This window comes from Indicator indicator, chromosome 4 (assembly GCF_027791375.1).
Source record: "Indicator indicator isolate 239-I01 chromosome 4, UM_Iind_1.1, whole genome shotgun sequence".
NCBI classification, from domain to species: Eukaryota; Metazoa; Chordata; class Aves; order Piciformes; family Indicatoridae; genus Indicator; species Indicator indicator.
Window position 1 is genome coordinate 31,768,920 of NC_072013.1, and position 26,821 is coordinate 31,795,740.

Here is a 26,821-nt window from a genome sequence, read left to right on the forward strand (position 1 = left end):
GCCCCATACTCTTGCCTCCCGCTCTTTAGCTATTGCTGAGCATTGATAAGCTCCCCTTTCAGGCTGCTCTTCTCCAGGCTAAACAGCCGAAGGTCTCTCAGCCTTAACTTATAGGAGAGACAATCGAGCCTCCTCAGCATCTTTGTAGCTTCCACAAGACTCTCTCCAGTAGTTCCTTGTCTTTCTTGAACTGGGGAGCCCAGATCTGGACCCAGTAATGCAGATGTGGCCTCACTAGGAACCTGGTCCATCCTTGAGTTAGCTCTGCTGACACTGATTAGGGTTCTCCAGTATTTCTGCTGTGTCCCTCCCTGAGGATTTGCATCCACCTAAAGCAAAGTTCCTGTGGCCTGTTTTGGCATTGCATTCCCTAATTAGTAAATGAATAACTGTTGATTTTAACTTCTCCCTTTGTTGCTGCAGGAGTGAACAATGCCACCAGACTCAAATGAAGCTTGGCTTTGCAAACCCTGATGTAACTCACCTTCTTAGATGTACTGTCCCTGGCCTCTGTGGTTTTCATCAGCTCCAATAGCACAGCCAGGGTAGCTTGGTTACTCCAGCTGGGAGAGTTCCTTACTTTTAGTCAGTAAAAAAAGGGTTTACAGCAATGAGAATGGTTTCAGGGTGGCAAAGTCAAGAAAACTCATCCATTTTTTGTGCTTGGGGTGATGCAGGACAAAGACGACCCCTCTCAAACATCTGGCTATGAAATGCACCTCAACTTCTTTCTAAAGAATACAACTGTCATGATCATGGAGTGATTTTTTACTTGGAGGTCCCAGCTACTTAGTCCAAGCAGAAGACAAGTGTTGAGAACTGCCTATGAGAAAATTGGATGTCTCATGCAGTAGAGCTCTTTGATGGAGAGCAGCAGACCTGGTTGTTGCTCACTCCTCCTGGCTGATGCACTAAATATGCTCAGCTGAATGCTACCACACAAATTTAATAATCATTAATGTTCTTAAAGGCAGGCAAAACACGACCATCTGCCTGGGCTGCCTGAAGAGCCACTTGATGCTGGACAGGAATGGCAGAAGAAATTTTTAGAAACAGTTTCAAGCCACATGTTGCCAGGGAGCAGTCCCATCGACAAATTGCATTATCGATCCTGGGCTAATAACGATGAGAAGTTAGCAAGGAGAATGCTGTGGGGACACAGCTGGTGTTCCTGTCTGCCCAGCATGTGAGTCAAAAGCCATCCTTGTTTGAAGAATGGGTTGGAGGGATCTGGAGATCACCTTGGCTGATGTCAGAGACCTCCTGTTGGAAATGCACTTCCCCTATGAGGACAGGCTGTGAGAGTTGAGGCTGTTCAGCCTGGAGAAGAGAAGGCTCTGGAGAGACCTTACAGTGGCCTTCCAGTACATCAAGAGACTTTTTACAAGGGCTTGTAGTGATAGGATTAGAGGGAATGAGTTGAAGCTGGAAGAGAGGATATTTAGACTGAACATTAGGAAGAAAATCTTTACAGTGAGGGTGGTGAGACACTAGAAGAGGCTGCCCAGGGAAGCTGTGGATGCTTCCTCCCTGGAGGTGTTCAGCATCAGCTTGGATGGGGCCTGGAGCAACCTGGTCTAGTGGAAGGTCCCATGGTGGTAGAGGATGTGGAACTAAATGACATTTAAGATCCCTTCCAACCAAACCAATCTATGAATCTATGAAATGAGGTACAGGTCCGTGGGAACCTGGAGACTTGTTATATGTGGTTTCACCTTCCTAAAAGCATAAATATGAATTTGCCTCCTACAGCCTGCCTCTGAAGTTTCCCAAATTTGGGGAGGCAAAAGGTTGTAGTAGTCCTTTGGGTGACATACTGTGTCCTTGCTCTCTGAAGGGACAAAGGGAAAGCTACAGCAGGGCAAAACTTCTGTTTTCACTTCCCGTTTCATCTCCAAAATTTGAGATCTCATCAGGGAGGTTAAAATGGATCTGCAGAAGACTTCTCAGACCTTGGGAATCCTCTGTCCCTATGGAGCTCCAAATTCCCCTGCAAAATATCTGTATTTTAGGAGCCTGTAATCACTTTTGTTTGTTATTTTGGGTAATGAAATTAAATTGACAGTGATTCACTCTTTAAACTGATCCACTGTGATTCCAGGGACTGATACATCCTGAGCTGTATTCCCAAGGCTTGGAAAGGATGTCAGCAGGCTTCCACACTGCCATCCATTGCTGCTGTGGGGACAGCTATTATCTGAGGATCAAGTTCTGACCACATTCTGGCTTCATTCTAACAGCAGGATCGTTCTGGCTTCATTCTAACAGCAGGATCGATCAGCATTGCTCTTTTCCTGCTCGCGATGTTAATGATACTCTGAGTTGACACAGAAGCTTTGAGAAGGTGGAATTCATCATCTCTAACTTTAAGCTCTGAGCCTAGTCCTAAATGCTTCCACTTTATAGTCAACGGAGGAAAAATAATGTGTCTTTTGTGCATGATTTATCTCAGCCTTTTAGCAGCTGTCAGAGCAGAAACTGCTGTTGAAATAACATTCTAGATGGCTTCATCTGACCCCGTGAAGACTGCCTAGGGTTTCTCCATCCTTAGCTAGCTTGGTGTGGAAAGCCTGCTCTGCAAATCCTGAGGAGCATCTCAGGCACACAGGGAATGATGGTCCAGCATCTGCCAGGTCCCACTCAACACCACCAAAACATTTAATGCAGACAGTGAACTGCCAAAGGAGGTTGCCCAGAGAGACAGTAGAGGCTCCATCTCTGGAGATATTCAAGGTCAAACTTGATGGGTGTTGGGCAAGATGGCCTTTGAGGGTCCCTTTCCAACCTGATGCATTCTATGATTCTGTGTGATTCAGGAAGCTTGGCTGACAAAAAGGAGTCAATGAGCTGGATCTTGAATACAGACTTGCTCCATTCTGTCCCTGATTTGTATCTTCTTACTTTTGAAGATGGGAGAGGCCTCTGATGGGCTTTACCATGGATCACACAGCCATGTGCTCCCAACTTGTCACCCAGCAGCATCCTCTGTCTCTCACAGGGATCCTCTAGGGAACCTTCCAGCAGATGTGCTGGGCTTTCACTTGCTCTAGATCTAATTCTAGATCTGCCAATAATTCAAGTTACAGCCTCAGGGCTTTTTGCATTCCCTCTTTCATTCTTTTAAGAATGTCTCTTCAACCTTAGAACAGCAAAAATCACCCCCAAGCTCTGAGTGAGCACAGCAAAAAGGAACAGGAACAGATTCTCATTAGGAAAGTCAGAGTATCTTTGAACAGCTGCATGCTGCCATCTGCCACTTTTCTGGTTTATAGCCTGGGTTTCAATTTTTTGGGAGATATAACCACAAATAGAAAATAAAAATTTCTTTGGGAAGACTACATGAGAACATGATGTATAATAAATAAGGAACAATCAATAAAATATTAGCAAAATTTGTTTAAAAGATCCAAACAAAAATGCTCAAGCATTTGTACTTCTGCTTATGCAGCCAACATGAGTTTGTGTTTCAGAGGGACAGGGCTTTGCCATGGCTGGAAATTGGGCTGTGTCCTAACAGATCCTGACAAATACCTACATTTATAACAAATAAATAAATAAACCCCCTCTCCTTCCAGGGAGGTGGTGGAGTCACCATCCCTGGAGGTGTTCAAGTGTGTCCAAGTATGGACATGGCATTTGGGGATGTGGTTTAATGTCTTAGGTCAACAGTTGACCTCAATTATCTTAGAGCTCTGTTCCAACTGAAACAATTCTATGATTCTGAGCTTACCTAAACCTAATAATTCTGTTTGCAAGCACTGTTAGCTAGCATTGGCTCCTGCCTGTGCAACCTCTGCTCTAAACCCTCCCCCAAAAGTGGGTTGCTGCACATCCATACGGTGCTCACACTAGCAAAAAAAGCTGGAAACTGTCTTCCTGCCTCAATAAATAGGAGATAAATTACAACCAGCTCCTACAGCTGCTGAGTTCATACTGTTATAAAGTCCAGGGTGATTCCAGAGGGAGCTTATCTCCTTCTTTTCCAGGAAAATAAAAGTAGCAAAGACTAGGGAGTGCCAAAATACTTAGATGCCCTTTACTAACCCCTTTCTCATACAGATGATTAAGTCTCAGTGTTTGTAGCTCCTAAGAAATGCTGCCCAAGCCTTTGAACCATGTCAGCTTGGTTTGGATCCAAATGAAAGCTGTAGTCATTCTGTCATGTCCCATCAACATATGTGGGAAATGAGGGAACACGTCTTGTTCATATAGATTCATAGAATGGTTTGGGCTGGAAGGGATCTTAAAGATCATCTAGTTCCAATCCCCCCGCCATGGGCAGGGGCAGCTTCCACTAGACCAGATTGCTCACAGCCTCATCTAACCTGCCCTTGAACACCTCCAGGGAGGGGACATCCATGACCTCCTTGGGCAACCACCTCAGGTGTGAGGTGCCCAGCTCCACCTCAGTGGGTGCCAGGGGAAGAGCAGAGGTGGAGACAAGGCTTCAAATCCTCTGGTACAGTAGTTTCTGTTTGCAATGGGAGCCTGGGGCAATCAAAGTGCAGTAAAGCCTGGCTGGCTGCAGGCCAATGCCAGCCCCTGGATTTCACCTGAGTCATCCTGGCTCTCTTCTGGTAAAACCTGTGATCAGCAACCAAATGATAAATGTGGAGTGCATTACTGCTGCTGGGGTTTATTGGTTTGGGTTTATTCTGCCCTTTTTTTTGTTTGCTTGTCTTGCTTAAATGTAGTACTTATACCAGAAGGAGACAGGGGAAAGCCAGTGAGTCATGCTCCATGCCCCATTCCTCTGATAGCTCCTTCTCCTCCTCCTTATATCCCTGGCAATTCACCATTTCCTAGGAACAAGGTGGGAGAATTTGTGCCTGCTGCCTTATGGACAGATTTGGTGTGAAAAGACAGGGGTTTGCTGTGTCTCTTAGCATCTCAGATATTTATTTTGATGGCAATCCAGAAAACATGAATTACCTTTCTCAATAAGGTCTAGACTCTTCCCAGTGATGTACAGGGACAGGACAAGGGACAGTGAGCACAAACTGGAACACAGGAGGTTCCACATAAACACAAGGAAAAAATTCTCCACTTTGAGAGTGACAGAGCACCAGAACAGTCTGCCCAGAGAGGTGGTGGAATCTCTGCCTCTGGAGATATTCAAAACACACCCAGACATGGTCCTGGGTGATCTACTCTAGGTGATCCTGCTTTAGTGGGGGATTTGGAGTAGAAGATCTTCAGAAGTCCTTTCCAACCCACAGAATGGTTTCTGTGGTTCTGTGAAGGTTGGGGTAATGGGTGATGGACCACACATCCTATGCTCAACTGAACCTTCAAACTCAATTTCTATCTAAAAAAATCCCAGAACAGCTTCAGCTGGCAAGGATCTCCCTTCCAAACTACCCATTACAGCATTTGTTTGTTCACCAACATTTGAACCCTACATGGAGCTGGGGCAGAAAGGGCTGATGGTAGTCAGCTATTGGGAAAGATGAGCCTTCCACATTTGCCTCAAAAGTATTTGGAGGATGCTCAAACCACCAACAGGGGTCCATCTCAGCCAGATCCCTGCAGAAACCCTAAAATATTTGGTCTTGGTCATCAGAGACAGAGCATTTCCAGAGGCATGGGTGGGAAACCTAAAACAACAGGGCATATGGACTGGAAGGTGTCTCCAGAGGGCCCAAAACCCAGCTGTGATGGGGACTGATACGATGGAAAGTGAGTCCACACACAGGATGTTTCAGTAAGTGCCAGCCACCCAAAGCACCCCAGAACAGTTCCAGCAACGTCAGCACGCACCGACATCACGCTGGTGTGTAAAGGGCCAGCCCTAGAAGGTTAGGAGGATGAAGAGAAGATGGAGAATGATGCAAGGACCTGCTGCATGGAACAAGGAGCCACATCCCAGCAGGACGCTCCTCACCGAAGCATTCTTGTCGCTCGCCCTGGTTCCCCATAGCCGTTCTCTACCTTAGAACCATGAATGGGGACTCCTGTACGTGGAGCCGAGCACGGCCGGCTCATGACACATCGGGCGGTAACGTCACAGCGGCGGCAGCCAATGGCCGCGGCGCGGGCGGTATAAAGCGGACGGCTGAGGCACAGAGCTTTGGACTGATTTTGTTTGCCACTGTGCTGCCCGCACGCCAGCCGGGCCCCGCAGGGCCCCATGGAGGCGGCGCGGAGCTGCAACGGGTACGCACGGCAGGAGAAGCCGCCACCGCCCTCCTCCACCCCGTCGGCGGGCGCCGAGAAGCCGCGCGTCCGCCCTGGTCGCGGTGGCAGCGGGATGAGCTGGCGGGACGGGCGGCCCCGCAGCGAGGAGGACAACGAGCTGAGCCTGCCCAGCTTGGCAGCCGCCTACACCACCATCCTGCGCTCGCTGGGCGAGGATCCCGAGCGGCAAGGGCTGCTGAAGACGCCCTGGAGAGCGGCCACCGCCATGCAGTTCTTCACCAAGGGCTATCAGGAGACCATCTCGGGTAGGGAGAGCTCCCCCGGCGTGGGAGGCTGGGTGTCACCCCGAGCACGGCTCCAGGACTGGAGCCTGCTGCTTTGATACCCACCGTGATGCTGGCTGTCCTGCTTTGTTTCTTAAAATGAACTTTATCACCGTGCTGTCACTGTATTGTCTGTCTGATGCCCCTAAAGTAATCTTGCACCTTGGGGTCCTTCTGTTTCCTTCTTCCCCTGATTTCTTGGCTTTTAAACTTTGGGGTGGGTGTGGTTTTTTGTTTGTTTGGGGTTTTTTGTTTGTTTTTTTTTTTTTAAGTTCATATTCTTATGTAAACTTACATGGTTCTGATTTTGGTGAACAAAGGTTTTCCCTCTTCTGGTGTGAACTCCTCAAGCTTTGTCATAGGCACTTGTTGATGGTACTTTCCTCCATCTACAGCTGATCCCTTCGGAATTCAGAACATTTTCTGCTATTAGCAAGTGTAGGTGGTCTGAATTTTATCTCAGAAAAGGTCCCGTTCTACTTTTATCAGGTGACACTTTTCCAAAGGAGAGAATGAAACTTGAGAAAGAAAGGTAAGAAAAGAGGAGGTTGGTGAGATCCCAGCAGTGACTGCAGGTGTAGAGAAGTACCCCAGCTTCAAACTGAATGCCACTCTAGCCTATTTTTACAAAGAAAAAAAGACATAACAGCTTTCTGTGAGTAAAACACAGATTATGAACTGCAACCATCAGCTGAGTGGGGTTGCTAGCTGTGGGTCCTCCATGAGGACAGGAGAGGAACTGAGTGGGGATTTGTGCTCTTCACCAGCAACTGCAAAGCTGTTCCAGTACAGGGTAAATCCTGCTTTAGAATTTAGTTTTTACATCAGTTTTTCCTCAGCTCAGCCTTTTCACTAAGGGCTGTATTCAGTACAAACAGTAAAAAATGGTTTTGGGAGCTGGGGGACTCCCCTGCTGCTCCCTATTACCGTAAAAGGCAAGTTCCTGTTAGTGTATGAGGGACGCAAATATTGTCAGCAAGGATTTTTGGAGGTGGATCCGGGAAGGAGCTGAGTGTGTTCTGCTCTCTGGAGTACAACGCTGATGTATTGAGTGTCCCAGAACTGCATCAGGGTGTTGCAGCTGAGGGAAGAGGCTGAACTGTGCTGATGGTCGACATCAAGGAGCTTCTAACAGAGTCCTTTTTGTAAGAGTACTGTGCTCCATCTTAGACGGTGGCTTTTATGTTCAGTTTCCCTTTCACTTCTCAACAGTTGGCTCTTCAGAAACCAGACTGCATGCAACTTCCAGCATTAACTTACTCATGGCTAACTCATGTGCCAGTGTTGTCCTGGCTTCCCCCAGAAGCAGTTTCTGCCCTGATCTTTGTTCTACCTTTCAGATCAAACCAGGTTTTCAGGTTGACTTCTGGAGATAAGCTGTGGGCTGCAGTGGCTATCCTTTCCCCTCTTCCTTTTAGTCCTACTCCACAATGCATTTGATAAGGGCTTTCTTCAGGGTCTCATAAAATCCTTTGTTTACTAGGAATAATTTTTCTCATTTGGGGCCTTCCTCTCTCTCTTTACTGTTGTGAAATACAAGAGGTCTGTCTTCCTGCAAGTCTATAGCAGAAGAATATTTTAGTGATAGTTTGAGCATGAATTTCTGTGCTGAACCTGGGTGAGGTTGCTGCCCATATGAAGTCCTTTCTTGTCTTGCCGTCAGTTGTGTACAAAGCTATACACTCCCTTCATTTTTTTAATAGCTTTTTTGCCCCAGTGTGGATTCTCTGGCACCTGAATAGCCTGTCCTAGTCTGTCACATACATTTAATTAAGCTGAGCAGTTTGGATGGTCCCCTCCTCTGAATATCTATATGTGGGGGATAGATTGATTATATCAGACTGTAGAAAGATCACTGCTGGGTGCTGTACTCTTGGTCTACTTTTTTCTTTTCTTTCTAGGAAATAAAATTAAGCTAGGATCTTAACATCCTTTCCTGTTGTCAAGGAGGGGAGAATCTTTTTACTTTCCAGCTACATGCCTCTTACACAATGCCCAGTTTCCAGTCTCCCCGCTCTTACTAGCCAAACAGAAGAAAGCTGTAGTTGAAGGACAGGTGCACAGCAGCTAGCAGAACTACTGGATGAGGAGATGGCTGGGAGAGTTGGTATAGAAGTAGCTTCTACTTGGAAGAGCTTTAAATGCATTGTTAAATGCAGAACCAACAACTACAAAGTCTGTGGTACTGCAGCTCCTGCTGTTTCTCTGCTGAAGCATCATGATGTGTTATGTTTTTACAACTGTCTGCCTAGCCAGGCTGTGAATGAGACCAGGAACTGGCTTGTAAAGGCAAACCCCAAAAAACCCCAAATGTCAACCAAAGGCAGCCCTGACATCTTATTTTCTCAGGTTTGTTTTGCAGCTTTATTCAGCTCCTTGTGTGGAGCTGCCTGGATAGGCTGAGGTTAAAGCAGTGATCTGCAGGATGTGTTGAGCAGTGTGTTCAATTTTACCCCCCTAACCAGCGGAAGATAACAAGCAGTTGTAATAGCTGTGAGTCCCATCTTTAATGAAAAGGTTTCTCAAGTAAAAGTTCTGTAGTGACGATTGTACAAGCACAGGGCTAGAAGCAAGGTGTGTTCTAACAGGCACCTGTCTTCAGCTGGTGCCAGCTGAGCTCACAGCCCTTGCCAGTATATGGAAACGCTGGCAGCCAGAAAAGTGACAAAAAAAACCAAGGTAGTCAGTTAGTTAGTCTACAGGCTTTAAAATCAGCTGTGTTCATTTGCTTGAGTATCTGCCTTTGTTAGGCAGGAGAAAAGCAATTAATTTCTGATGGCATTTTAATTTTCCATATGGGAACACAAAATGTGGTGTAATGGATGTATTCCCAATGATGAGATGTAGTGAAGAGTGTAAAGTTGCAAGTACACTGCAGGAGGATTTCAGTGCTCAGTGAGCTTGGCTTGAGCTTCCCTTGCTGTAAGTAGGAATGTGAAGGTTATGTAGCTGGTCACAAAAGTGAGTTACCTTACTGCCTCAGACATTGCCCACTGCTCTCAGGCTGGAGATTTACTTGTCACTGAACACTTGAGTGCAGTCAGGTTGCTGGAAGCTTTTGTGTATGGTGAGGGATGATGGCTGTGCCTGCCCTGCTGCAATCTGGCCTCTATAGAGGATATTGGAAGAGAAGAGCAAGTGGTGTGAGTGGGCAGTTTAAGGAACCTGTAAAACTTTTCATAAGCTGCTGAGCTGATGTGTGGTTTCAGCAGTCAGCAGAAAGATATTAATTTTTGAGCCTTGACTGATAATTCACCCTTAAGAACAAACTGTTTTCTTTGATCTTTTAGGTTAGTATGTGCCTGAGAACATCATAAATGTGGGACATGGTTAAATGTGGGGGACACTTGATCTCCTTTTCTGGGTGTTGCCTCTTTGCTTTCCATGAAACCTGATGGTGTGTTCCTGCTTCCCATAGCTTCAATTTGTGGTGTTGCAGGGAGATTACATCTAAATTCTGTCCCTTCACTCCATTCAGATTTGTGAGTGGCAGAGAAGCTGTTTCTGCCTTCCAGCACCCACTGTTTCCTAGCTGGTTTTTGACTGTGCAGGCTAACAATGTTCTGCTTTAGCCCTTTTTCATCTTTGCTATCTGTGTTCTGCAGCTGCTCAGTATTGTGCTTCAGAGCCATTAGTAGAGTTTTCTTGCTAAATGTCTACATCTGGCTCTCTCTTCCTTCTAGATTCTTTTCCCTTATTAATCCTGGGTTTGCTAAAGGCCTCAGCCTCTTTCTTTGACAAAATGTATGGAAGCATATTGATCTTACTTCTATAGTACCAGTCATCAAACTTTCCAGAATGTCTGCAGTGATTTCAAGTAAAATCCACCTGGGGACCAGATTAAATGGTGCCAGCAAATGACACTTGGGCATCATTGGGACTAAAAGCCATCACAAGAGAAATGTTTTAGCATATTGATAGGATGATAGAGCAGACAAGACACCAAGAGTCTTAGTTTTCACTTTCCTGCAGTGCTGCTATTGCATGAGCATCCAGGAACGTTTCTTTTCCAGTGTCATGATCTATCAGCCTCATACTTCTGAGAATAAATTGTATTACAAAATGGTAATGTCTCCTCTAGGTTAATAAAAAGGTGGGCATGACTGTTGGTAGCCAGCTGGTTTTAGCTTTCCTTATTGTTGCTTCAGGCAACTGCCAGCCACACAGACTAAACCTGGGGAGATCTGTCCCTCCTTCTTACTAAAGGTGCTGTCTGTGAGTTTGTGTGTAACTACCACAAAGCATGAATGTGTGCAAATGCAGTAAATGAGTGAATACACAGAAATGCAAGATTGCAGACAGTACTAACTTGTAACAGAAGCTGAAGACTTCAGGATCAGTCTTGCTAAGCAGAGCTAGCTGCTAAGTTAGTGGCAGTTAGTGAGTGTCAAGGATGCCAGCATCAAAGTCATAAAGGAGTTGGTGTTGATTGTATAATCCTGCAGCAAACACTGGGCACAGGGTTGAACAAGCTGCCTGCACCTCCTGCAGTAGGAAGTTCACTTTTATCATCCATCAGCAGCACTCCAAACAAAACAATCATTCATAGAATCATTTTGGTTGGAAGGGACCTGAAAGATCATCTAGTTCCAACCCTCCTGCCATGGGCAAGGGACACCTTCCACTAGCCCAGGTTGCTCAGGGCCCCATCCAACCTGGCCTTGAACACCTCCAGACAGGGGGCATCCATAACTTACCTGGGCAACCTCTTCCAATGTCTCAGCACCCTTACTGTAAATAATTTCTTTTTAATATCTACTTGCTGATGATGGAGATAGTCACTACATGGATCAAGCCTGGCAGATGTTTCTGGTAGGTCTGATAGCTCTCAAGCATGTTGGCAGCTTCAACTGTCCTTTCAGCATGTTTATAGGGAAAGAAGTGGAGATACTGAAGGGGGATGTCTTTGCTTCCAGAACGTTCACATGGCTTGAGGGGGCTGCATATGTGCTTAATTTGCCTGGAAGCTAAGTGACTCTTCTGTGCAGCTTTTATTTTGAAGGAAATAACAGCCAGTTTGGTGTGATACAGTAAATTAACACCTGCTGAACTGTTTGCTGCTTTTCATCTCATTAGTTTGTATTTCTTATGGTGAGGGGTGGGGGGAAAAAAAGTGCAACCTTAATACTCTTCTCCATCTTGTCTGTGTGGATTTGGTGTTTTGACAGCTGACAACAGTGGTGTAAGCTCATAAATTTTCCGAAGTCTACTCAGTTTGCCATGGATGAGAGGTGCTAAGCATTGCCTCTTTAAAAATAGGCAGGCACTGCCTTCAACAAACAAGGGTGTTTGCTCAGCAGCACTGCCCTTTGCTAAGAGCTGCTGAGTTACTTCATTCTTTCCTGGAAACAAGGTACTGCTGGGTCTCTTCTCAGAGATGCAACTTTCTGACCTGTTAATAGCTCGAATAGCAGCACTATTGTGGTATGGCCATGACTTGTTGCTTGTGAACTGAAGAGCGGGAGATCCAGGGTTGTTCAGAGTAACGTTCTGGAGGTTTCTTTTCCTCAACCTCAAGCCTACCATGTTGAAACAGGTACTCAGTGCAGTGAAACTTTGGGAATTTCCAGGACGATCTTTTGTGCCCATTGGTGCTCAGGTAACACCAAGCTTGCTTGGAGTTTTGTCAGGAATTTATTACATGTCTTAACCTCTTGGATCTTAAGTATTAAAAGCTTCCGATCTCTTCATGTTGCTTTTCCAAAGTGCTGTTTCATCTTCAGATTTTTTCCTTTGTGGGTGAGGGGACTTTCAGCATCTTCTGTGACATGAGACATTGAAATGGTTATTGAAATCCTGATACATTTTAATGAGTATCCTCATAACTGCCTTCCTTCATATTAATAAACCTCCTGGCAGAGGACAACTTCTAGAACCTAATCTCAGCTTTATCTGCAATAAATGATTTTTTTATGAATGAACTTGAGTCTCTCATTGCAGGGAAAGTGTCTGACAGGAAAATAAACAAGTCTGTATAAACAGTGGCCAGAATGTTGCCAGTTGAATGGCAATAATGCTTTTTCTCCATCTTTGCTTCTGTGAAACATGTCTTAAATTACACATCTGGTTCACCTCTCCTCTGCTGGTGACTGAGGAATTAAGTTTCTGAAGCAAATGTTCCTGCCTGAAATTAAATGTTTGTTTCTAGTCCCTTGGTGTAGCAGCAATGAAATCTGGAAGTCATAAACTTGTAAATTCTTGTCTGAAGTTTCTGTTGGTTCCTATTAGCTCTGCAGCTTTTGGACTGTATTGCCTGCCTAAATAGTAATGTGGCATCTTAGGCTCTCTCAAGAGCTCTTCAAAACTTCCTAAAGCAAATGGTGTACCCAGATCACTCCCTCTCTTAGCAACTTGAAGTCATCAACTTTCTGCAGCAGTGCATAGTCTGTGAATGAGAGGTTTTTATAGCCTGATTCTCCTCTCTCTGTGCATAACAAATTCCTGCCACCTTTCTAATACTGAAAGGCTGCAGTAATTTTCATGTTTCTTGTCTGGAGTATTTTTCTTGAACTACAGTTACCGTTTCTCTGCCCTAATGAGGCCACATCTGCAGTACTGGGTCCAGTTCTGGGCTCTCCACTTCAAGAGAGAGGGAATTACTGGAGAGAGTCCATGCAGAGGGGTCTGGGATGTCTCACTGAGGAGGAAAAGCTGAGAGACCTGGGGCTGTTTAGTCTGGAAAAGAGCAGACTGAGAGGGAAGCTTCTTGATGCTGATCAATACCTAAAGGGCAGAGGGGCAAGGGGATGGATCCAGACTCTTTTCTGTGGTGCCCAGTGACAGGACAAGAGGCAATGGGCACAAACTGGAACTCAAGAAGTTCCACCCAAACATGAGGAAAAACTTCTTTGCTGTGAGGGTGTCAGAGCAGTGGACCAGGCTGCCCAAAGAGGTTGTGGAGTCTCCTCTGGGGGGATTCCAAACTTGCCTGGATGTTGTGATCATGGGCAACCTGCTGTGGGTGACCCTACTTTAGCAGGTGGATTGGACTAGATCTCCAAAGGTCCCTCCCAATCCCTGTGATTCTGTGTGATTTTTGTAATAGCCTCACATTAATTAAAAAAAAAAAATTTAGTCTACATTTACTGTTTACCCAGCAGCAACTGAAAGGTTTTAAAAGTACTTTCCTTCCTGATGTAATTCTGACCCTGTAGTCTTTTCGTTTCAGCCGTTAGCTCATGGCTCCTGCTCTGTCAATTGCATCTGTACTCAGATGAAGAGGAACTTCTTGAGGAAAAAGAGGTAAATGTATCTGCCAACCTTCTGGCTGATTCTGCCTTACTGACTAGCTGGCCCTTTGGTCTCTGGCTCATGGTTTGCTGTACTGGAGTATTCTCCAAACCATGACCTGTACCTAGTTCTTGCAAGTTGCTGCATTGATTTTTGGTGTAACCACTCTGTCCCTGGAAGAGCAGAAGGTGCTTGACCTCAGCCTGTACTTCAGTTCATTCAAACTAATGGGCATTGGTATGGTGTGACTTGCCCCACCACCCTTGTAGGACCATCTGCTTTGCTTGGCCTGAACCTATTCCTGTGGTGGCCTCAGCTACTTGTTGTGACTTGATGGGATTTATGGGTCACCAGGGAGAGCACAAGGGCTCTTGATGAGGACATTCTGGAGCTGGGTAGCGGTTGTCAGAACCTTATGCCTTATCTCTGCTAGGATGGATGAGCTCAAGGAACAGTGTCAGGGAATCTCTGATGCTGCCTTCATCTTGTCAAAACTGGACCATCCTCAGTCTGACTTCTCAAAGTGGAGCAGTGAGGCAACTGAACACCACAGGGAAGTACTTTAACTCCTAGTGAGGACAACCTACATCACTTCAGTCTTGTCTCCCAGGCATAGTAAAAATGGGAGATCTGAAGTGCTGTGAAGCTGATGCAGTGCTGCTCTGCAGTGCTGCCATCCTTCATTCCCTTCAACTACTGAGCCAGCTGCTGGGTGGGCTCTGGCTTCTTTGATTGCCAGAGGTGCTTTTGCTTTCCTGTGCCACATTAAAGCCATGCAAATAGTTTCTATAGCAACAGGTCTTTTTGCTTAGCTCTGACGCAGGATCCTGGAAGGTCTTTCTCATTCTATCTTTGTCCAATCCTGATTTTTGCTTTTATCAACTCTTCTTGAAGGTAAAGTGGGGGAAAAAATAATTCTTCTCTTTCAGAAGTTAACCTGCAGCAGAAGGGACTGTTCAGTTTTAAGAGCTCACGGAAGTTTCTGCACTAGGACTTGAACTCTGGGCTGAAGGAACAATAAGCTGGAATAATCTACCCTGACTGCACATAGTGTTTGTTCTTGTTCTCCTCCTAGACAAGTATTTTAATTAAAATCTTTGCTTTCCATTAAAATGATGTACAGGGTTAAGAATTTAAGCAGTAAACTGTCTTAGCTTTTCTAGGGTGGTAAAGAATGAAAATGCTGTCATTTCTAGTCTCCTCTGGCTTACAGGCAGGGCTTGGTGGCAGCACTTGGGCACAGCTGTGACTAAAAAGTAGAGAGAGGGAATATGTGACACTGAGAATCCAAGGGATGATGAGTGTGCAGCAGAGGAGCAGCTAGTCCTGTCCTACTGATGTGGATGATTATGTAGGTGGTGTTTGGGGAGAGTAAAAGTGTTGCTTCAGTTGAAAGGAAGGGTTTGCTCTTTGGATTAAGGGAAAGTGGCCTGTTGAAAGGAAGCTGGTCTGGGCTGCAGGTACTTTGCTTTGTCAGGAAACCAAGCTAGCAATACTTGGACTTATAGGATAAATAGACATTTAAAGACCATCTTGTCCAACTGCCCTGCAGCCAGCAGGGACATCTGCAACTAGAGCAAGTTGCCCAGAGCCTCAAACAGCCTGACCTGGAATGGTTCCAGGAATGAGGCATCTACCACTGTTCTGGGAAACCTGGGACAGGGTCTCACCACCCTCAGTGTCAGGGAGGGACAATATGGTTTTTAGATCTTGCCCTGAGTGGCAAGAGTAAATGCTTTGAGCCCTCTAAAGGAGGAACAGATCAATCTAGTGAAGCAGGCAGCATGGTCTAATAGAGTGAAAGAGCAATGGAAAGGGCCACAAATTTGTCCCCAGCTTTGCTTCTGGTCTGGTTAATTTGAGGCACTATTTCCCCTCTTGTCCTTTCAGCTCTTAAGTTCTTCAGAACATGTGCTGCAGGGTGCAGGCTGAGCTAGTCAGGGCTCTCTTTGATGCTGCTGCAAATTCAATGACACACACAAAAAGCAGACAGATAAAATGGTGTTGTCTCCCTGCACAAAGTGTTTTGAATCTCTGCCAAACAAGTCTCTTCTGTGTCATTACTCAAAACAAGTGTTGCAGTGGGACATAGCACAGCTTCTTGTCACAGCTACTCTTACCGAACTCTTCTGTCAACACAGGGCTTGGGTTTCAAAGAAGGAGTTCTAGGGACAGACAGGCTTCAAGCTATGCTTATTTTCAGGAGGAGTGTGAGCAGGAGAGGAGTGTGAACACTGCTCTTAACACTGTAGATATATAATCAGGCAGTGGCCTTCAGTCTCCTGTTTTATCTTTATCTCCCTATACTATCATCTGGCAGCTGTGAAGGGGTTGTTGGAGGAGCTAGGTTCATCCTTCATGGGATCTGGTCCTCCTCTGAGTAACTGATGCTGATGTAAAATCAGTGCCTACTGCAGAGGCTATGCAGCTGAGCAGGTAACATCTGTCATCTGGCTGTAACTTGTTGCTAATATGAAATAAATCTAAGGTGTAGGATTGGCAAGAGCTGTATGAATGAGAAGCATGAAGCATCCCACAGCTCTGTCTATATTTGGATCTGTTTGCTGACACACCTCTCAAACTGTGCCCAAATTGCTGTGACTCTGGGCTGCAGCTTAAGAGGCAGCATAGAAGGAGGATGGATGACCTTTGTGTTCCTCTTTGATCATTTTAGCTATGAGGATTCATTTTGTTTCTGATGTTACCTGTGTGGTACTTCACAGGTCATTTAACCTTCCTGTCTCCCCCAGCTTTAAAACAGAGCTAAAAGTCATTTCCATAATACAATGTGGCTCTTCATCATCACAGTACAAGTTAGGTTCCTTAGCTAGTTTGTAAGGCTCTATTAATATATATTTTATACTTTATACACTTATTTGAGACTTCATGGCTGAAATACCTCCTGTTGTAGCTTGAGCATTACACATTATCATGACTCCTAATGAGAATGGGGCCACCTTTGAGCATTCTGAACAGTCTGCTTTGCCAGTGTGCTGACGTAAATCCATATCTAACATCAGGCTCTGATATGCTCCTGGCAAGGCTGGGATGAGCCAAGCTGGTGGTCTAATAACAGCAGCAGCCACTCTGGAGATGCTTCGTGGATCTGTTTGGATTTTGTTTTAATAATGCTGGGCATAGCAGCAGCTTTTCTGAAACCACTGTTTGCCTTTCTGCTATAGAAATGGCACATCTGCTGTGGGAGGGAGCTAAGAACCCAGGCAGCTGCTCTCTTTCCCCTTCCCTTTCTTCTGAGCCCGCTCTGTTTTGGATTCTGGCTATTCCTGTCTGAATCCATTGTTACACAACTGCATGATACTCTTCATGTAATCAAAATCCTTTCCAGCAGTGTTTGGTGTAAACTAAACACTGGAATTTGAGGAACAAAATCGTCTGCCTTTTTGGAAGTTGTTTTCTGACCTTTTTTGTGCCCCTTGTCCCTGCTCTCTGACCTGATCAGAAGCCTTCTGGGCTTCAGCCTCGCTGTCTTGCAGTTTGCCAGCCCCTCTCCAGCAAAGAACATGCGTTGCAGGCAGAAGAACTTGCGCACAGTTTCCAGGGTTACCTGTGTAGTGCTGATAGCAAACAGGAAATTAAAAGGCTCCGTGATGATGAGCTGTTACCGACAACAGATGGTGGCCATTAGGTGTGTGTGCATGGCAGGGGAAGGCATAAAGGCCAGCAGAGCAGACAGCTATTAGATTTGTGTAACTGCCACTGCAGGTGCTAAGCTCCACTATGGATGAAGGGCAGTCCCTGAACATTCTGGTTCCCCTTCTGGCCATGCTTTATGTGGCTCTGGTTCCTAGGAGTAAGTCCAAGTAGTCAGTATGGTTTCAAGTTAAGTTGTTTACAGTGTCCCCTGATCTGGTTATCAGCCTTTCTGTCCTGCTAGTTCTCTCTTGCTATATTTCCTCACTGCTACACAGCTTTTTTTTTTTTTTTTCCTTTTCTTTTCTTTTGTCCTTTAAAAGTCTTGGTCTGTTAATTTGGGTCTTGGTCTGTTCTGCTTTGAATATCTCCAAGCACGATCCATCTGCCTACAATCTTTGTGGAGACTGTAGTGATATGTAACCTGTGTCAGGATTGCTTGGGGACTTGGCAGGGGACAGCTACACCTGGAAAATCAGCTGAGGGTCTGTTCTGCTGAGCTCTGAGACTAGCAAAGTGTCACATTATATCTTCATCTTCTTACTGAGCTGTTTCTCCTTCCTTCCATCTTTACAATTTTCTCCACCTTAATTCTCTTAACTCTGAGGTGCAGAATTAGGCTGGAGTATGCATGTGCATGCCTGCTTTCAGTTCTGGACAGCAAACTTCTCCCTAATCTGCGGATACAGATCTCTTTGACTTTTTGTGTATGCCTAACCAGCTGCTGGCTGGTGTGCTTCAGGATGAAATAATGCCTTATTTGTGTGCAAAGCCTCTGAAAATAGTGATGCTGCTGTTGAAGTCTTTGAAGAAACTGCTGTGATGGCTTAGGTTTTCTCAGACGTCAGGCTCAGCTTTGCTTGTGATATGTAAAAACCCTAACAGAAGCCCAATTTGAGACATGGTGAACTGCTCAGTGCTGGCTTTATCAGCTGTAGACTTAACTGCTTTTAAGATGTCAGTAATTCTGCAAAGACTACACTGGTTCTGATCTGGGCTCAAACTGTTATTTAAATAAAACACTATAGGCTGAATTCTGATGCAGCTTATAGGTAGTCTGACATAGCACTGTGTGACCATATGCAAACCAAAGTGTATTTGTGATGTTACCCTTTGCTTGCCTCTCATATTTTAACCCTAAAATCTGTAGTTCTGGGAGCTGTACTCTTCCACAAGTTTTGTCAGATACTGGCTGGAGGACCCCTCTATGCTTGTGCATTTATTGTTAATGCAAATGTTTTATTTCAGATGTTCTGAATGATGCCATCTTTGATGAAGACCATGATGAGATGGTAATTGTGAAGGACATAGACATGTTCTCATTGTGTGAGCATCACCTCGTTCCATTTGTTGGAAAGGTAACTCTTCCTCACCAAACAAATGTGGGAGTGCATACTAAAAGACCTAAAGCACAGGTGAAGGACTTTGTGCTGTAACTACAAAGCTTTTAAAGCTTTAAGTATTTTCTGCTTACAGCTATGAGCCTAGAAGTTAATCTTCAGAATACAAATAAGGAAGACCTCCTTAATGTGAGTTTTATTTGTATTTAAGCTCCTAAAACACAACACTCAACCTTTCCTGCTCTAAGTAATTTAATGGTTTCTGACATTTCATATCAAAGCTCTTCGTGAAGCAGCAGCAAGCCTTGAGGGCAGACATCTTGATATTAAACCAGCTCCCCCCTTGCATTCTGGCTCTGTCATGGATTTAGCTTTTGGCTCAGAGCTATCTACTGAACATTCATCTCTGTGAACCCTCCCTGAGTGGAACAAACTTTGACTGTCAGCTCTGTCTTAAATGAGCAAGCACAGGCAGGGAGGGGGTGGTCAAAACTGACTAGCAGCAGGCTGCTTAAGTCAGGACTCCCAACTCTTGTTGAGATTGTGATGCCAACAACTTGAAAAAGAAAACATCAAGTTAAGCCCTGTAAATGTAATGAAGAGTTCAGAGTGGGTAGTCCCTTCTACAGATCTCAGCCTCTTCACCCCCATCTCAGCACAGAAGGATGGAGCTTGGTCTGATCCATCTCTTCTACCACAAAGTACTTGCAAGCCAGAGAGCAGCAAGTGCTTTTGTTGTCTAAAAAATGTGATCAGTATCACCTATGTCCCAAGTAAAGAGTCTCCCAAAACTAAAATCAACAGAAACCAGCTGTTTGTTTAGGTGAGTCAACTCATCTGCTTGTTTTCTTGTTGTTAGTATTTTACACTGGAAAACAAGGAAACTTCTGTGCAAGCTTTCTGTTTTGCCTGTTACTCCTGACTTACACCTGCTGCGTATTTTCTCTTCCATTACTCCTGTGGCAATATTTGCATTCTTTTTACATCTAGCTGTTTAGCCTGTGTGGTTTGGAGACATCTTGCAAACACCGAATCAGTGCTGCTCATATAATGGTCTGCTAAAAGACTTGGTATGCCTCTAATTATCCTCAGACTAACCATTCTCCCATTGGGTACATCAAACAGGCTGCAAATACTGACCAAGAGCTCATGGGTTTGCAGTTCTATCCTAAATGAAATCAAGAAAGTCACAAATATGCTGTGGGGAAGCAGGATTCAACATTTATCTTTGAGCTGTCTCTCACTTTGGAATGTTTCATGTCGTCTTCAGGTGTCAGTGGTTTGATTACCCAACAGAAGTGATAGGAATGAGCAAGCTAGCCAGGTAATTAGGTGCACTGTGGTACCTCCAACTGCAGGCACGGTGACACAGGATTCTGAGATGGGGCTTCTAGGCAAAGCACTAAGCACTCCCCTACTGTATCTTGGCTAATTTTTCAAGCCTCTGGTACAGTGACACACATGCTGGTTTGTAATCTGCTATAACTGCAAACCCACTAGAATTCAGCAGCCTGAATTGTTTTCTCAAAACAAGAAGCTGAATGCCTTTCCCCCACCTTTGTACCTGAGCACTTTTCTGCTAAAGAATTATTCCAACTTAGTGTGACTACGTGTTCAGTATGAATGTTCAGCAAATCCATATTCAAGCAGGATAAAAGTTAACCTAATCATACAATGATCTATGGTGCTACCAAAGCAGAAGAGAAGTCATGAAGTGCAGCCTGATTTTGGTGGTGAAGTAGTTGTTGCCATCAGAACTTTTACTGGAAGTGAAATACAATTTCTTTCCTGCCCCCTAAATCCATCTTAGGTCTTGAAAGAAAAGCATGTTTATTTTAGAGTGCTGTGCTGAGTAATAGTCTGCTTTTTGTACCCTGTTGTAGCAGTACCTCTGTACATTCCTAAGGCTTGGAATATAAGCCTTGATTTTTGGAGAGCTGGGATTTTTCTCCCCCCTCAGAAAATTTACCTGCTCTTCACCAGGACACTGAACTTGCCAGGCAATTACAATCTCTGTTAGCTCCCCAGTTTCTCAGGCTTGCATGGTAGCATGTTCCTCCCACATGCTAAGACTCCTGGACTGTTCCAGGGTTAGTTATGGAGCAAATGCACATTTCATTCTCTGTGCCTGAGTTCTGTGTGCATTTGACAGGGGTTTGAGTCTGCTAATTATTTGTTCTCCTCTGTCTAGGTACACATTGGTTATCTTCCTAACAAACAAGTACTTGGCCTCAGCAAGCTTGCTAGGTAAGTGTTAATGTAATGAAAGTGATGCTAATTTGTTAACAGGATTCCAAGCTGTGCTAGCTGTGCTTATCTTTCTAATCTGGTCCACCTCTAAAGCTCAGTCCACTTTGTGTCCTGGATTTGGATTTAGACCAATCCTCAGGGTACTGCTTTTTGTGCAGGACACAGAAAAGTCTCAGAGCTCTGTTAAAGGCACATCAGTTGACTGTAGTAGAGCTGTAACACTTCTGCATGTCCATCCAAAGTGTTGGCATCTGCAGGGAGCACAGAAGCAAGAACAACCAAGAGAATTTGATCAAGTTCTAAGACGGGACATAAAAAACAGTGGGGATATCTAGCTATTCATTACTTGTGGGGATATTGACTGAACTTCTGAGTGTACATGAACATGTTCTATGGCTAGAAATGTTGAGGAGAAAGTTCTTCATGGAGAGAGTTGTTAAGCTTTGGAATGTGCTGCCCAGGGAGGTGGTGGAGTCACCATCCCTGGAGGTGTTCAAGCAGGGATTGGATGTGGCACTTGGTGACATGGTCTAGTAGTCATGAGGTCTTGGGTGACAGGTTGGACTTTGATGATCCTTGAGGTCTTTTCCAACCTTATTGATTCTGTGTGAAATGGAACCTAAAGCTTTCATCCCTTAGTTTCTTTCTTTCACTCAAGACCTGCTGAGAGCACTGTGGGGTAGGCTTTAATAGCTAGGGTTCAGCCAAAGAAATAAAGCAATAATGATACACTTGAGAAATCCATTTGTTATGTAGAGTAGCTTTTTCCTCAGCAAGTGCCCTTGCATTGGTTACTGCACTGAATCTTGTTGCAAAGTGACACGTCCAAGTTCTGGTGAGGAAGGGGATGGTGGATCCCTTCAGTGAGCAGATTGGGAACTGGGATGGAAGGGAAACAAATCTGAAACCTTGGCTGTGCTACAGAAAGATCACATAGGTTTTGCTTCCCCTGAAATGTCTGTTAATCTTGCTGTAGTTCCAGTAATGCTAGTAGGAATTAGCCTTGTAGATCTGTATGCCTGCTAGGTTTTCTTAGTGGGTAGGAAATGTGTCTGATATGACTCTAGAATGTTTTAGTCAGCTGGCTTTATTCCGTGCTCTGCTTGCACAACGGTGAGTTTGGTTTGGAAGTGGAAGGGCCCTTGGAGGTCACATCACAATGTAATCTTGTGTTACAGGGAGGGTATCCTCATGTCTTCCAGCAGTGCTTGTAGGAGTGGACTTTGATGAAAAGGCTGAAACAGGCAGTTCACAGTCTCACAGTATATCAGAGGCTGGAAGGGACCTCAAGAGTTCATCAGGTCCAACCCCCCTGCCAGAGCAGGATCACTTAGGATAGCCCACACAGGAACGCATCCAGGTGGGTTTTGAAAGTCTCCAGAGAAGGAGACTCCACAACCCCCCTGGGCAGCCTGTTCCAGTGCTCTGTCACCCTCACTGTAAAGAAGTTTCTCCTCATGTTGAGGTGAAATCTTCTATGTTCCAGTTTGAACCCCTTGTTCCTTGCCTTATCACTGTGAACCACCCAAAAGAGCCTGGCCCCCTCCACTTGACACCCACCCCTCACATATTTATAGACATTGATCAGATCCCCTCTCAGTCTTCTCTTCTCCAGACTAATAGCCCCAGGGATCTCAGTCTCTCTTCATAGAGGAGATGCTCGAGTTAATTTCAGCTTTTTTCCTCCCTGTTTTCTCTGGCTACGTCTAACTGCTGAAACTGTAGAGTGAGGTTCTCGCCATCAGTATGTGCAAGGCTTCCTGTGCTGTGCTTGAAAGGTTAAATCTCTCCTCTTTTTCAAGGTAGACTGCAATAATGGAAAGATTAAATTCTTGTATAACAAAATGTTCTCCCTCTTCCCTTGTTTCTGAGTGCTTACCACAAAGAGATTGGTGAGCCTGGTAATGTTTCCCTTTTGTGCCCTATATAATGCACCCAGTGTTCAAAGATTTGTGAGGCTGTTGGTGCTGTAGGCCTAATCTTTTGTAATAGGATTAGTCTAATGTGGGGAGTTTCTCTAATTATGGATGACCTGTGCTCAGTAAACAAACATCTTTCTCAGGCTTGAAAGTGCAAAGGCAAATAACAGGTTTTTATGTAAACATGCTTCTTATAGGCAACACCAGTGTAAAAATATCTGGCCACCAGCTTGTTTCCTAACCATGTATTTTATCTAAATATTATGTTGCTTTGTTTGGAATAGCTCTAACACAACCATTTCCTTTCTGAAGGGGAGTTTCTGCAGATAATTCCCTCTAGAAGAGCAAGCAAGTCACATTGTCAGAAAGGTTTCTTGTAACTGATGCCTCAGGCTGCCATCCAGTGTCTGGTTTCTCTCTAGTTTGAGCAGATGGGTCCTGAAGCTTTCTATAGCAACTTCTCTATGTGGCCACTTGACATGTAATTAAGCATTTGAGGTTGGCATGAGTAAGCTGTGGAGTTACAGAGGAGTGGTGAGACTTTTCTGAACTGTGGAGATAAATGATCAGGTATCCCTTGCATCATCCCACAGATGGCTTACATTTGAAGTTCAGTTCAAGAGGAGCATGAAGGTGATCCTGCATTGAATTGAAATGTGAAGAGTGGTGAGATAGACTGGGTGGAGAGTATCTGTTTTAAATAAAAACAATTCTGTCTCGTTGTTTTTAGTTGTATTTGTGGCTAAATGCAAGAATCCAAACCATCTCTTGCTTAATTTCAGTAGCCTTCTGGGAATCCCAACATCTGAGTTGTCCTTAAAACAGCCTTTGGTTTGAACTGAAGCGAAAGGAGGTAGCCTGACCTCAGGTCAAGGATTCCAGCAATGCCAGGCAGGAGCTAAGCAGCAGCATGATGCTGTGTGGATTTCCAGGAAGGACATGGACCTTTACAGTGGTCTCCTTTGATAGCGTCAAGTTAATCATGAGGATCAGACAATGGTCACATGGGAATAACTACAATATTGTCTTTTTCCTTTCTCCTTCAGGATTGTGGAAATATACAGCAGAAGATTACAAGGTAAACAGATCTGTTCTGTTGAGTGCACTCCTTTACTAGCCAGCTCATAGTACTGGAAACTGTAATTGGGCTATAGCTGTGCAGATTTTAGTTTGAAGAAAACCACTATGTTCTTGGCCAGGTGTCTCAACTGTCCTCTTAGCTTCTGCATGTCCAGTGAAGGGTGAAATCTGCCTCTGAAAGTAGATGCAGGCAGGTTCAGAGGATAAATGTGCTGTGAGATTCAGCTGACAGGAATAAAGTAGTTGGATGCTGCTGTAGATGAACTTTCCTGCAGATATGAGATGCCTTCAAGAACTCTTGTCTGAAAAGAGCTGTGATGTTGTGGACTGCCTGCCTGCTACCCCCAGAAGTGGAGGAAGTTGCAGGATGTGGGGAGGACTCAGCCTGCTCACATTGTCCTGCAGTTAAATTTGGCCAGTTCATGGTGACAGAAGTCTTAGTGACTATTTGATGTCAGAGTGGTGAATAGAAAGTGCAGGCAGTAAAGCCTTGTGGGACTCAATTTTCTCATTTTTATCTCAGTTTTCTTCCCTTAAAAAGATAAATTGTGTAGGGGATGAACAGTGAAGTGGTAAAGCCAGTGAACAAATAAGCAAAACCTGGCAGCAAATAGAAACAAGAAAAATCTAACTGTATAATGGGAAGTGTAAGAGCTGTTAAAACACATCATGGTACTGCAGTTCCTGCACAGCTACTCCCAGTATAAAAAAAGCAAACAGAAGGTCTGTTCCTGGATACAAAACACGAGATGGGATTGGAACTAATAAAATGTACTTAGGAATGTACTTGGGGGGGAAGGGGGGGAACAGGCATGCTTGAAGGTGAGGATGCAGCCTTGCCTTCCAGCTGGTGGTGGTGTGTTGGTGCTGGTCAGATGTAACACCACGTCTGAGCCCCCTGTCCTTTCAGTCCAGGAGCGCCTTACCAAACAAATCGCCATAGCCATCACAGAAGCCTTGCAGCCTTCTGGAGTCGGAGTGGTTATCGAAGCCACGTGAGTCGCTCTGAGCTGGTCTGGGGTGGTGTAAGGGCTGAGAGGGATTCTGCCTGTGTGCTGCAGAGCTGCAGTGTGGTGCCCCTGGCTGCTGTGTGCCGTGCTTGTGTACGAGGCAGAGTGCAGGCAGGAGGGATCTTTGCCTGTTCAGAAAAATGATTTGGTGAGTTGCAGCCTTGTAAAGTGTGGCAGCTGCGGTGTGGTCAGCTGTCCCAGTTGTTCTGGGGACCTGCTCTGCCTCAGGTCACCTTCTAGCTCCTCAAATAGAGCAAAGATTGGGACTAGCAAGAGGTGTGTCCCCATGACTGGAATACAGCTTGTAAAGGTGAGAATTTTCTAGGATCAGATGTGAGAATTATAATTTAGGTTGGAAAAGACCTTTAAGGTCGTTGAGTCCCACTGTTAACCCATCACTACCAAGTCATCACTAAATTATGTCCCTCAGCACCACATCTACATGGTTTTTTTAATCCCTCCAGGGATGGGGATTCCACCACTTCCCTGTGCAGCCTGTTCTGGGGCTTGACAACCCTTTTGAATATTTTTTTTTTTCCAATGTCCAACCTAAACACCCCCTGGCACAACTTGAGGCCATTAGCCCCAGCCTCCTTTCAGGGAGCTGTAGAGAGTAAGGAGGTCTCCCCTCAGCCTCCTTTTCTCTAGCCTAAACAATTTGTAGCATTGTGAAACATTAAACTGAGTACACCATCCTCTCCTGGACTGGGAATTTGACTTTTCCATAGAGGACAGCTGCCTGATGTCCATTCTGGATATGGAGGCTGTCACTTCCCCAGAATTTAATGTGTGTAAGAAACATCTTTCCCTGTGGGATTGCTGCTTTCTTGTGTGTGTGTGCCTGCCTGATTGACTCCCCTCATTTCTTCTAGGCACATGTGCATGGTGATGCGTGGGGTACAGAAAATGAACAGTAAGACAGTGACCAGCACAATGCTGGGGGTATTCCGGGAAGATCCAAAGACCCGCGAAGAATTCTTGACGCTCATCAGGAGCTGAAACTCTTCCTCTCCAACACGCTCTGGAGATTTGTCCTGTCCGGTGTCACTGTCTGTTCTTACTTGTTCCTGCATCTCACTTTTAAACTAAGTTGTTGTGAATTGTTGTCATAGTCCTTTTGTGCAGTAAAAGACTTCTGGTGGCACATGAAAAATGTAATGATGAGGTAAGCTCCTCCTGGATTTCCAGTGGTGCTGACGTCAGAGTTTTACTGGCTAAGAACTGGAGTTTGGAACTGCTTTTTTCACCTCCAGTGCAGAATTTCCTGCTGTTAGTAGAGAAGTGAGGCTTGGGGGTGAAATGGGTATTTATGAAATAGTTTTATCTTTATTAGAGTAAATATGGAGCAGCACAGGAAATGATGGAAAGGCTCTGGATCCTTGCAGGGCCTCCGTGCAAATGCTGTACCTCTGCTGAAAAGATGGTCAGTAATTGTCTCTATTTTATTATGAGTCCTGCAGGGGCTGTTTCAATATCTTGATTTGTATGTGTTATACCTGTCTGAGATGTTACCTCCGGTGTTTTGTATTCCTACAAACATTAACCCTTCTCTTTTTTTGGTGTGTTTTTCTTTTGTTTGAGCAATTTTAAACACATTTTTTCCTTGCCTCTTAACAAGCAGGGAATTAACTTCTAAATTCGAGGCACAGTCTTATCTAGTGTAGAGGTTTTTATGCACCTTTTTCTCTGTGCCTCAGATGTCTGACCACTTCAACTGTAATTTTCTTACTATTTTTAAACAGTTTAACAGGGGAGAGTTAAAAAAACCCCAGAGTCTGCCTGCAAAGTGCTAAGATATCCAAAGAGGTTTTTAATGATGTTTATATCTTGAGCTTTCCTTCTTGGATTTCCATGGGTTAGACTGAGAAGCTGAAACTAGT

At 44.8% G+C, this 26,821-nt stretch overlaps 1 protein-coding gene across 1 annotated transcript; it reads left to right on the forward strand.

Moving 5' to 3' along the window:
- Window positions 1-6,130: 6,130 nt before the first annotated feature.
- Window positions 6,131-25,940, forward strand: GCH1 (GTP cyclohydrolase 1). Its single transcript, XM_054400633.1, has 6 exons — window positions 6,131-6,443; window positions 18,591-18,700; window positions 20,874-20,929; window positions 23,898-23,929; window positions 24,842-24,926; window positions 25,814-25,940. Exons 1-6 carry the CDS (start codon window positions 6,131-6,133, stop codon window positions 25,938-25,940), a joined length of 723 nt encoding a protein of 240 aa, XP_054256608.1.
- The last annotated feature ends 881 nt before the right edge of the window (window positions 25,941-26,821 follow it).